Source organism: Aplysia californica, unplaced genomic scaffold (assembly GCF_000002075.1).
Source record: "Aplysia californica isolate F4 #8 unplaced genomic scaffold, AplCal3.0 scaffold01038, whole genome shotgun sequence".
NCBI lineage: Eukaryota > Metazoa > Mollusca > Gastropoda > Aplysiida > Aplysiidae > Aplysia > Aplysia californica.
In genome coordinates, this window is record NW_004798308.1 from 203,628 (window position 1) to 215,866 (window position 12,239).

A 12,239-nucleotide genomic window follows, 5' to 3' on the forward strand; every position below is an offset into this window, starting at 1 on the left:
GCCCCAGCCATGCCGCCGACAGTGGCCAGGCGCCGAGGCTAGTCTGCTTCTCCTCCTCCCCGTTGTTGTTGCGTCAGTTTCATTTGACCAAAACTGAGTCGAAACATACATACATGACCTTATGCTGTTGCGAGCGCAGTAAAACCTCTACTAAAACTTAATTGAGTGGATAGTGCCGAAAACACCTACTCCATTCTATGGCCATACCACGTTGAACCTACCGGTTCTCGTCCGATCACCGAAGTAAAACTAAAAACACCTACTCCAACAAAGAAAGAAAGAAACGATCAATTTCATTGAACTGACTGTAGACTGTAATAATAGGTAGAGTAATGGGAACCCCCACCCCACCCCTACCCCCACCCCCACAAGCGCTTTTCTGGCTCCAGCATCCATCCCATTTTGCTTAGTTTGGGAGCGCCTGTTTTTTCATTGACGAATTCTTTCTTTCCATGACCAGTAACTGTTGATGTTAGGGTGGTTGGGAGGTGGTGCTACTTGATCCTTTTCTATCATTGTTATAATGTAGGCTACTATGAGGTGGCACCATATTGGATGCTTTGATCAAAAGCAGACTTTTTGTATTATATTGGCCCTGAGAAGACAGCGCAGCAGCCGTAGCTTAAATTATCTTGTCGTGTGCCTCATCTATGCTAGCCACAGTGGTGTAGATGGGGTACGACGTTTGGCACTAGACATCAGTTCAGGATTCCAACTTGGTGGTGTTATTTATCTTCCCAGAAATCTTTTTCTTTGTGTGTGTGCGTCTGTGTGTCTGTGTCCGTGAGCATGTTGGAGGGAGACTGAGTGTACCTTCAAAATGACCAGTAGCAAATTGTGCCCCAGCTAGTGATTGGTTCTTGACGTAAAGAGTGCTGAATGCACGAATGCACTAACATACCTGTAGTTTGGTGGTGAGATCATATTTTATTCGGGGTGGTTGGCGGGTGCTCTGGTGTGGTTTCCTTCCTATCGAACTCTTGTCGTCTTTATCTCTCCTCCTTCTTTTTTGTGTTTGTTACTCTGTCGTAACTCTTATAATTCTTCGGCTTTTATATAACCTCATTGTGTTGCAAGTGCTGCCAAACACTTACTAAAACTAAAATATTTTATTCGTCCCACTTTTTGGCCCCGGTTGGCCCCCCCTCCATAGGCCACTTGTTGGTAGTTGGAGGGTGCTGATGGTAGTATGCTCAAGTACCCTCTTATCATCGGCTTGTTATTTCTGTCTGTGGTCTGGCTTTGGCGCCCCCCCACCATCTTGTTACCTTGTTGTGTCCCAGTGTTTCTATTCTTGTAGGTGGGTGGTTGGTAGGTGCTCTTGTGTGGTTTGATCCTTCTTCCTTGTAAAAAAAACCCCCCATCTATGATGATCCTTTTCCTTCCTCCCATTTGGATGGTTGGTGGGTGCTCTTGTGTGGTTTGCTCCTTCTTCCCTGTAAATACATCTATGATGATGGTCCTTTTCTTTCCTCTTAGCTGGGTGGTTGATGGGTGCTCTTGTGGGGTTTTTGCTCCTTCTTTCCTGATTGCTGCCTGTAGATAAATTGAGATTTTGTTGGGTGTTTTGAATAATGTGTGTTGCCCCCGGGGCAGTGCCACTGACTGTAGTGTGGCCATTCCCAAAGGGGGGGACATTTCTCGTTCAAGCATAGTAGAATTGTAAATGGGCCGTTTCATGTCACGCTCATAACTGCCTGATCTACAACAGGGAACTGCTGCTTTTTCTTTCCTGGTCCTTACTATTTTCATTTTCCTCTACTTCTTTTGTACGTTTGTCACTCTCTTGGGACCTGCTATTTCCGGGGTGCCTTGATAGTCGAAGCAGACCTTGTGCTGTTGAAGCTAGAGAGGTGAGCAGTCTAAGTCTGATTCCCTGTAAAGACTTCTCTGTTGACACCCACCCCTTGGCGCTCATATGACCTCATGCAGTTGCGAGGGCCGTAAAACCCTCTACTATAAGAAAAAAAAAGAAAAGAAAAGAATATGTACTCTTGTAAAAAACGCAACACTCTTACTTAAAAAACCCTAAAACACTTGGTCTTGAGAGTTGATGGAAGCTGCTTTGGAGTTGAAAGAGTCAACTCTTTGATGGGTTGCAACAAATTTTTCAAATTATGTGGATCAAAATGTAATGTACCATTGTTTGACTACTTGTAAATCTCACTCAATTTCTCTTTTTTCTTCACAGGAATTTAGTATCAGCCTCTCAAGATGGTAAATTGATAGTATGGGACGGCTACACAACAAATAAGGTGGGTAATGTTCACTTCAGAATTTTGTGGTGTGTTCCGCTGTTTGATATATATATATATAAACGTAACCTTTGGCATTTGTTGACTTGTTTTTACATCGATGTTCATCTCCCCCCCCCCACACACACACACAGCAGGTAGCTTGAGAGTGCCATGGGTAGGTCTTCCTTTTCTTTCCCTCTCTCCTCTGTCTGTCTTGTTTCTTTCCTTGCACTAAATGACAGTTGTTGTGCTGTTGTGCTTTTCTGTACTCAAATCCTTGTCAACAATGTAAAGTAGAGCTAGCAATTGCTCTTTGAGAATTTGATTAGATCTATGCTCAAATCAACTGGCTCTAGCCTCTCATTTCTATACTCTCAGTTCCATATGTGAGGCATGCTGACAAAGTGAGTTAGGTCTACTTCTCGCCATCCAAGAATGGAGATATTGCCTCAGCACTGGGGTCAGATTTATAGATTTTCAGTTGATGCCATTTTGCTCAAGTCTACCGTGTTTTTTTATTATTCCATACTTACAAATTGTACAAACTCCACCAATAAAGTTGATGTATCAATGTCCGTACGGGTAAAATCCGAAAGAAGTTACTCATTTTGTCAGCACACCTGATAAATAGATTTGGATAGCATTTGTGTTGTGTAAATTCCCTCTCAACAGCATAGACAGCTATTTGGGTGGTTGGCGGGTGCTCTGGTGTGGTTTGTTCTTTCTTTCCTATCAAACATCTATCGTCCTTATCTCCCCTCCCTTCTTTTTTATGTTTGTTACTCTCATGTAACACCTCTAATCTTCTGGCGCTCATATGACCTTATGCAGTTGCGAGCGCCATAAAACCTCTACTAAAACAAAAACAAATAGACAGCGAAAGATCTTGTCAGTTTGTTAGTGTTTGAGGACGTAATCAGCTGCTTGCACTGTATGTTTGAGGGTAATAATATAGTGTGTAAGGCGCATACTGCTTGCATGGGTGGTTGGCAAGTGCTCTGGTGTGGTTTGCTCCTTCTTTCCTATCAAAGAACTATCGTCTTTATCTCTCCTCCTTTTTTATGTTTGTTACTCTCTTGTAACACCTCTAATCTTAGGCACTTATTTATACGACCTTATTGTGTTGCAAGTGCCGTAGAACTCTTACTAAAACTAAATAGTTCTTGCTGTTGAGCGGGGATATGCACTAAACAAATGCTATTTATATATTATTGGAATTTCTCTGCAACGTAATGGACGGAAATGTTGTATGTTGTCTTCCCCAGGTCCATGCCATCCCGCTCCGTTCAAGCTGGGTGATGACCTGTGCCTATGCTCCGAGTGGGAACTTTGTAGCATGTGGAGGTCTAGACAACATCTGTTCTATTTATAGCCTCAAAACTCGTGAGGGAAATGTCCGAGTCAGTCGAGAGCTGCCGGGACACACAGGCTATCTGTCCTGCTGTCGATTCATTGACGATAACTCCATTGTAACTAGTTCGGGAGACATGAGTTGGTGAGTATTGTATTGTTGCGTGGGTGGTTGGCGGGTGCTCTGGTGTGGTTTGCTTCTTCTTTCCTATCAAACATCTATTGTCCTTATCTTTCCTCCTTCTTTTTTGTGTTTGTTACTCTCTTGTAACACCTCTGATCTTCAGCACTTACATGACCTTATTGTGTTGCAAGTGCCGTAAAACCTCTACTAGAGCAAACAAACAAAAGCATTGTTGTGGCTCGTCTCGTTGGGGATTGGAAAATGTGAGAACGTGTGTAGCGTATCGAGTCAGTTCTAGCTAGATGGTAAAATATTGCCGTTGGAAAATCGCACTAGTTTTACTGGGATATCTATCGTTGAATGTCATGTCACTTTAGTGTTCTATTGTTTCCAGTATGTTTTTTTCTGGAACTAATGAAATGATGAATATAGTTGCCGTTTCAAACTTCTGTCTATAGTGGAACATTTAATGTTATGATGATTATTTTGCTGTCAACTCAGAACTTTTTAACAAGCATGCTATCTTATGGTTGGTCTCATTTGTAACAGGGGTTTTGATAGTGTATGCAAGTTGTAGATTTGCCTTTTTTGTTGTTGTTGGTGTGTAGTTGACGGGTGCTCTGGTGTGGTATGCTCCTTCTTTCTTATTAAACGTCTATCGTTCTGATCTCTCCTCCTTCTGTTTTATGTTTGTTACTCTCTTGTAACACTTCTAATCTTCGGCACTTATATGACCTTATTGTGTTGCAAGTGCCGTTAAACACTTGCTAAAGCTTGTTGTTGTTGTATCTGTCAACATTGTGGAATTTGTGGAAACTTGCACCCCCTCACCTTGCTCCTTATTGTGTTGCAAGTGCCGTAAAACTCTTTTACTAAAATTAATCACCTTGCTGTAATATTTTTTTTCCAGTGCACTATGGGATATAGAAACAGGCCAGCAGACCACCTCTTTCACTGGGCACACTGGTGATGTCATGAGTCTATCCACATCCCCCGACTTTAGGACTTTTGTCTCTGGTGCTTGTGACGCCTCAGCAAAGGTGAGACGTTTGGGAAGATCTGACGGTTCGCCTACACTTAGGGGCCTTTTTACTTTCCTTCCCAGGGTTTTTTTGTTGGGTTTTTTTTTTCTGGCTTGTTTATAATCAATAATCTCTTTTCCTTTTTAAAAATGTTTGTAGGTACTTTTCAGTTTCGTGTATGTATTATGAAAGAAAAAAACAAAAAACAATTGAGAGTTCTAACATCTTTTATGGTTAAATATTATTTTGCACTCTCACGTCTGAAATGGATGAGCAGTTCTGATTTATCCATTCTCCGATATATATATTTTTTCTCATTATAGATGTCTTTGTGTTGTCTTTGCCTTTGGTTTTGTGCAGATGATGTGTTTGTGTTTCCATAAGCAAATAGTGCAGATGTTTTTTAAAAAAGTATGCACTTTTTAATAATATTTCTGGAAGATTTTCCAAATCATGTCTAAAATTGGTTGCACTAATCCTAATTTTTTCTGTCACTTTAACACTCTTCCTGTTCTACTTTGGCATTAAATAATTGTCATTATCAGTGATGATGGGTAGATCAGTCATATTGTGGGTGGGGCTCTTACAAATGAGGGCAGGTCGTTTAGAGGTGAAAATTTCCTTGCTTGGGAGGAAATCTCGAATGTGGTGTATGACATAGTTCAGTGCGCCGTTTGATGAACACATGTTGCACAAAAAAAAAAAAAAAAAAAAAGCTCAGAACAGTGTATTGCATGCTCTGTACTCACAGACTTGCAGCAAGTAAGCACAGCTTGTTCTCAGGCTTGCAAATTTTTCATCGACACAATTGTTCAGCTGATGCAAGTCCTGGACATCTTTTTTTTTAGTAGATGAAAAGGATGGCACTAAAGACTAAAGTAGTGAGTCTCTGGCCCCTTTAGCGTGTCACTATGCCCCGCTTCTGAACGTGGTCTATAAATGAAAATGCACTGTAGGCAGCTATTACATTAGACTTTGTAGCCCAGAAAGCAAGACGTTGATTCCAAATGAGCATGTGGGTAACTGGATTTAATTTACCCTGTGAAAGGATTGGGGGGGGGGTGCGCGCGCGAAAGTCCTATTTCAGTTACTAAACTATACCCTTCCTCAGGTTGATTATGTATAAAACTACCCCTTTTAATAATGTACTTCTTGAGAATGTGAAACCTTTTATTGTAATGAATTATGTTTCATGTGAAGTGTTTTATTGTAATTCATGTTTCATGGTTGATTTCTGATTTGTTTGTTTCAGCTCTGGGATGTAAGAGATGGAATGTGTAAACAGACCTTCTCAGGCCACGAGTCTGATATTAATGCAATTACTGTAAGTATTTTTCTTTTATTGTATGTGTGATTCTGTTCCTAATTAGGTTACTTGTAGAATGGAGAGAATGTTTAAAAAGAGTTCAGGATGAGAGAGAGAGGTGAAAAAGTAAGAATGAAGTAAAGGAAGAAGAGGAGGGGGTATGTTGATGATATTAACCCTATCTGTTCGCCATGGGGTTATTTTGTACCCCCGGGGTTGTATTCTTCGCATTTTAGAATACTTCTAGTACGAGGATCTCTTTGAAACTTTCAGTTTTTCTCAAAAAATCATTTTGACATACTGCTATGCAAAGCGTATGGATCGGATTAACGAGTGAATTTACTCCCTGGAAAGTGGTGGCACAGAGTTCCCCACGGCGTATTGATAAGATGGTAAAACACGACGTACGGATAGGGTTAATACTGGTTCCTATATTCAGAATAAGGCTTTTTCATCACCTTTCACTCCCATGACATGTTCCTTGTGTCTCAGTCAGTGTCTTAGTGGAATAATTACAGGTGGTTTAAATGCAGAATGTGATTTCATTATTTGATTTTTTAATTCAACGGATTGCAACTGTTTGTCATCATTGATGCTCCATACTAGCATGCCTTTAGTAGTAGTAGAAATTCCTGCTTTCCTTTCCACACTTCTTTTTCTTACTAATTTTCTCATCAACTGCCCTCTTTCACAGTATTTCCCGAACGGGCATGCATTTGCCACCGGCTCCGATGATGCCACATGCCGCCTGTTCGACATCCGTGCGGACCAGGAGATCGGCATGTACTCCCATGATAACATTATTTGCGGTATCACGAGTGTGGCCTTCTCCAAGTCTGGCCGACTTTTGCTGGGCGGCTATGACGATTTCAACTGTAATGTCTGGGACGTGCTCAAGCAGGAACGTGCAGGTGAGTGCCACGGCCTTGGGCTTTTCATCCTTACGTTGATTGAGAGTGATAAGTACACGGAAATGTTTCATACATTATTCTGTCATAGTACAAGTTTTGTATTGATGTCCCCCCTTTGTTCATAAAAAGTACCGTATGTGGTGCAATTTCTATTGGCTTTAACTATAGCGAGTATTGGAAATGCATTGTAGATTTATTTAGATGGCTCCTTTATTTGACATTTATGGGCGGGCAGTGGACAGGACTACCAAAATCAACTTTGGGGAAAAACAGAAATATTTCATACAATTTTTGAGCTATGAGTCATCTATCCAGTATTATTTCCCATCACTTTGTCTCTTATTATAGTTTTTGTTTTGGCTCGCATGTTATTTTATTTGTCCATTGCATAACTTTGGCTATCTAGACAACAATGCTTGAAATGTGTTTGTCGTTTCGGCGTTCTGTCATAATTTGATCAAGTGGTGATTTTATATTATCTTTAAGACCAAACTGAGTCGAAGGTGCCGTAAAACACCTACTCAAACCAACAATTTTATCTTTTGTCCTCGCAGGCGTCTTGGCCGGTCACGACAACCGCGTGAGCTGTTTGGGTGTGACAGAGGACGGCTCTGCCGTGGCCACTGGATCCTGGGACAGCTTCTTGAAGATCTGGAACTGAGGCTGACTGCGCCGTGGGGGGAGGGCCTTGTTTGCTCGCTAGTTGGCCACGCGGTCCGTGCCACACACACACACACACTCTCTCACAATACACTCACACACCACATCACACCCGCTCCATCATCCCTCTCACTCATTGGACATTTCATTTTCTCTCACAAGTCGCTTTTTGATTTCATCAACCTTTTTCCCTCCCCTCTCAGCAAAGATTGGAAAGAATTGAGAATTCGTGTCGTGGTCTGGCGAAGCGCATGCACATTTCCCTCCTTTTCCCCACTAGAGCAAAAGGGGGGAAAATAAAACCCCCTCAGTTACTAAACACAAACAGCAAAAGCACTGTCACCCTTCTCCCCAAGATATGCCTTGTAAAGGAAAGCACAAATTGGGCAAAGACTCCTCGATTGTGATTGTTTTCTTTGTTGGTTTTTTTTTTCTTTTTTTTAAAAGGAAACTTTTGAATTATCTGTTGACGTTTTTTTTTTTTTCCTTTTTCAACTGAACATGTGTCACATCAAGTTTTAATAGTAAGGAGCAATCCCTCGGGCACTCTGCACACTGATGGCATAACTGTCCACCACTTGGTGTTTTTTGTTGATATTTATTTTTCTCTCTCTTTCTCTCATATTCTGCTCGGCAAAACTCGTGGATGTTCAGTGTTGGGGTGGTTGAGTTTTTTGGACGAAAAAATATTTGGGGGGGGGGGGGACATTTCTCTCCCGAGCAGAGAAAAACCACGATCCGAACTGTGTGGCTCAGACTCATTGACAATCTCCACGGAATTAATAATACCTAGTGTTGACAAGTGCAGTTAATTTGGAGTGAGTGAGAATAGTAGGATTTTGCAATTCTTTTTCATCATCCAAGGTCTTAATGTCACTACTCCCCTTCTGTTTTGTTGCTGTGTCAGCTGTCCATGGAACCCTGTACCGGCCAAAGTTCTGCTTTTGTTTGGTCCAGAGGCGGGGAGAGCTCTCCCTTCTACGAGGAACTCTCTCAAGACCCGTGTAGCAGTTTGAGATGAGAGTGTTCGTGAAACATGTGGTTTTGTTGCAGTGACATTTTTCTCTCTGTGTGCGTGAGGAAGAGAGCGCTATTACACACGTTAGGATGGGCAGTTTGTTGAGGACTGCAGGTTTTTTTTTTTTGTTTTTAGTTTTGTTTTCTACCCTCCCACCCTCCACAAAGATGACACGGACAATTTGTTTCTCATGTGGTGGACTTCTGGATTGAAACAGAGGAAACAACGGACTTGATGGAAATGTACCAGAGACGACACACACGGATGGATATCAAGTTCAATCGGAGAAAGGATACTACTAGCAGTGGAGTTGTAGAACACCAGCCCTCCAGGATATAAAACTGCCACACAGACGGCGCGCGTGTCCTGTGTGGCGAGTTCCTGTTCAAACCAAAGGTTTCTCTGCTTGCTACAGATTCAGTGCAGACCGGTTGCTCGTTTTGTTCCTGTATGACAAAGCTTGTCAAAGCTTATCAAATTCTGTGTATGGATATATATTCTTTTGATGAATATATTGTGCTTTATGTGGGCCATGCTTATATGAATATAGTTTTAGAGGCAACTTGCAAGGGCCAGAATTGCTTTTGTTTTGTGTGTGGAGATTGCCTCTAGAAAAAAGTCTGACAGTGCTGACAGTTTGTATTGTGTTGGGAGTCATGCTTGTCGGGTCAGACTGGAGACTTGCGTGGGCCGACGTCTTATGCTGTTACTCGGGATATTTTCTCTGTACAGTTCTGTGAGACGGGGCATGTAGCCTATATCCCTGGCTGGAAGGTTGGTTTGTTGGGAGGCGCAGAGGTTATTGTTTGCATAATTTGCTTCAGCTGATCCGAATGACATCTGGACCTTTGAGGTTGTGAGAAGCTTGCCGAATTTTTGTTCATTCCGCGTCGAGACTGCGCTGGCTCCCTGCAATGTATCGTGTCTGGCAGTGGGGAGGAGGGGACGGTTGTCACTTTTGACTGTTCACAGAGGGAGAGAAAAAAAAGTTGCGCGTTGTTTACAACCGCTAAGATGGACAGACAATGGAATTTGGGGTGGGGGAGGGGGGAGTTGTTTTGGTGTGTGTCTTTTGTTTGTTCCTTTGACTTATGGTTTTTTTATTTTTTAAAAATTTTATTTTTTTGTACCAAACCAGCGAGTGGGGGAGGGACAAGTGTTGTTTAGTTGCAAATGTTGCAGCATCAGCAAGTAGTGAGAGAGGTGTTGGTGTAGGGTGATGTAGTTGTGAGCAGCTGAAGCAGGCTGTGCTCTCCCATGGGACAGGCTGGTGTGTAGCCACAGACTGCTCATCCATACCAGTGTCTTGAGTCGTAGCTCGGGACGTGGGCACGCGCGCATTGTACCGTTTGTTCGTTTTTTTGTGTCGCATGCGTGAGAGGGAAAGATCGAAAGAAAGAAGAAGAGAGAGGAAGAAAGGGGGGCTAGTCTGTGCTGTGTGTGTCCCATCAGAAGGCACCACACACATACTGACTGGCTGTATGTACACAAGTTTGATTGGATTACATTTTTTGTGTGGATGTGTTGTAATCTTGTGTGCGAGAGTTGTTGTGTGTGAGGGAGGATTTTTTTGCTTGTGAGAGCTACCGTACTTGTCTACATGGATAACTTTCTATATATGTTCACATCAACTTTGGTACACTGTAGCCTGCAGGCTGCCAGGCGTTTTCCTGTCAGCATGTCTAAATGCCATTTTGTATTATCTCAATGTTAATGAAACAAGAGTGAAATGTTACAAGTGCACATGACATTTTCAGAATGTCTAGCTGTTTTTGTTTGGTTATTATTTTTTGCCCTGTCCATCACCCTTCTTTTGCTTTTTTTTTTGTTGAAAGTTCTGTACATTTTTTTTTCTCTGTCACTTGTATTATAAGGATAATACTCCCTATGTTGTTCTCTTTATTATTTTTTAACGTTGAAGATTTTTGGTTTTGTCTTTTTATTTGTTTTACTCAAGCCAAGGAATCATTAGTATTATACCGATGGCCAATTTCCTTATCCAGTTTGTTGTCTTGTTGATAGTGTGATATTCAAGCACTGCGTGTTTTGATCTATTGTTTTTTTGTTTATTTAAAACAAAATTTTAAAGGAAAGATGTTTTTCACGTTTTCTTTTATATATCCAAGTTCTTGTGTTTTTTTTGGGTTATTTTGTTCTAATGTGTAATAAGTTGAGCCATTGCCACCAAGCCCGCAGGGATTTGGGCTGGCAGCACCTCCCTAATTTGTTCACTGTAGAGATCTAGACCCACCTTCTGAGTATACCTGTTCGGGGTTGGTTGTCATACACAATACTTTTTTGTTTATTTTTGGATACTGAAATGACAAGATCTGATTCCCCCATTATTTGACTTCATTTTATTATGCATCTCTTCGAAGCTTTGTTTTGTAAATTGTTTTATACAGAATAAGTTATCGTGTAGTTACAGATTTATTACGGACAGATAGTATGCTCCTTTCTCTCCTCGGTATTTGAAAAATTATTGAAGGACCTGAGGATTTCTCTAGTCTACTGCACTGAGCATTGGGGGGGGGGGGGGGGGGATGGACCTGAGTCTGGTGACAGCAGGGTGGCTCTGTAAAACGTTGGGTGGCGGCTTTCTTTGGTGAACAGAGAGAAAAGGAGCCAGAAGGTGTTGGTTCCAAATTTTGCATTGGAACCTACTCTCTGTGGCACATCCTCAGCCACTGGGGCAGAGGTCAATGGTATACCCTTGTTCCTACTACCCACTCACCATTTTACGATTTAGCCTTCCCACTGCCCCTCTCCCTCCTCTTGTCAGTGTTAAAGAAGTTCTCAAAAAATTCCTTGAATATATCCCATACAGAACTTTTTTTTTCTCTTTTTTTTTTTTTGGTTATGTTTCTGTATTTTGAAATCCTTGGACGCCATCTTTCTTTTTAAAAAAAAATTATTGGTTATGTGTAAGAATTGAATTGCAGAGCTAGGATTCCCTAAGTTTCTTGCCTTAGTGGTAGCAGACATGATGTTAAATACTGTACAATTGTCTGGAGTGAGTGTGCGTGTGCCTGTGATTGGCTGCCATTGTGTCGTCGCTCTTCACAATGCGCGGTTCAGCTTGTTTAGGTGTAATATATGATTTAAAAGAAACATCTTGTCTTGTACAATAAAGCATGCTCACTTCGCTGTGTTTTTTGCTAGTTGATTATCAATACTACTACATTTATTACTACTATAACTATTACTATTATAAAGTATAAGTTGACTTTACAAAAACGGAAAAAAAAAAAATCTTTGCGTTGTTTGTGTCACCACAAAACTGGTGTGTATGCATTACATAATTTCTGTGTGCTTGTGTCTGTTCCATGGCTTCTAAATGATGATGTTGTCTTATGTTTTGTTTTGTTGTTTGATTGTCCAAAGTTTTTTTTTTAAAGTTTTTTTTTTTTTTTTTTCTCTCTCTCTCCACAAGGCTGAGGAGGATTACTTGTCAACTTTTGGAAGTGGCCACTGCATTTTCGTAGATGATGATTGTGTCATTCTGTAGTGTTTTCTTTCCGACGAATCTGAGTGGCTCTTTGCGATGTGATGTGGACTTCTTTGAGATGATAGCTGTTAAGTAAACATACACATACTGCATCAGAAACGGA

General features: G+C 41.3%; 1 protein-coding gene across 3 annotated transcripts in view; it reads left to right on the forward strand.

Moving 5' to 3' along the window:
- The window catches only part of LOC101845511 (guanine nucleotide-binding protein subunit beta), a 49,300-nt gene extending 37,420 nt beyond the window's left edge, over nucleotides 1–11,880 (forward strand). For all 3 annotated transcript variants that reach the window (XM_005111299.3, XM_005111301.3, XM_005111300.3), the window contains 6 exons: nucleotides 2,192–2,255; nucleotides 3,503–3,732; nucleotides 4,622–4,751; nucleotides 5,986–6,057; nucleotides 6,734–6,950; nucleotides 7,505–11,880. In XM_005111299.3, coding sequence (XP_005111356.1) covers nucleotides 2,192–2,255; nucleotides 3,503–3,732; nucleotides 4,622–4,751; nucleotides 5,986–6,057; nucleotides 6,734–6,950; nucleotides 7,505–7,611 — 820 coding nt within the window. In that variant the 3' untranslated portion in view covers nucleotides 7,612–11,880. The remainder of the gene's footprint in view (nucleotides 1–2,191; nucleotides 2,256–3,502; nucleotides 3,733–4,621; nucleotides 4,752–5,985; nucleotides 6,058–6,733; nucleotides 6,951–7,504) is intronic.
- The last annotated feature ends 359 nt before the right edge of the window (nucleotides 11,881–12,239 follow it).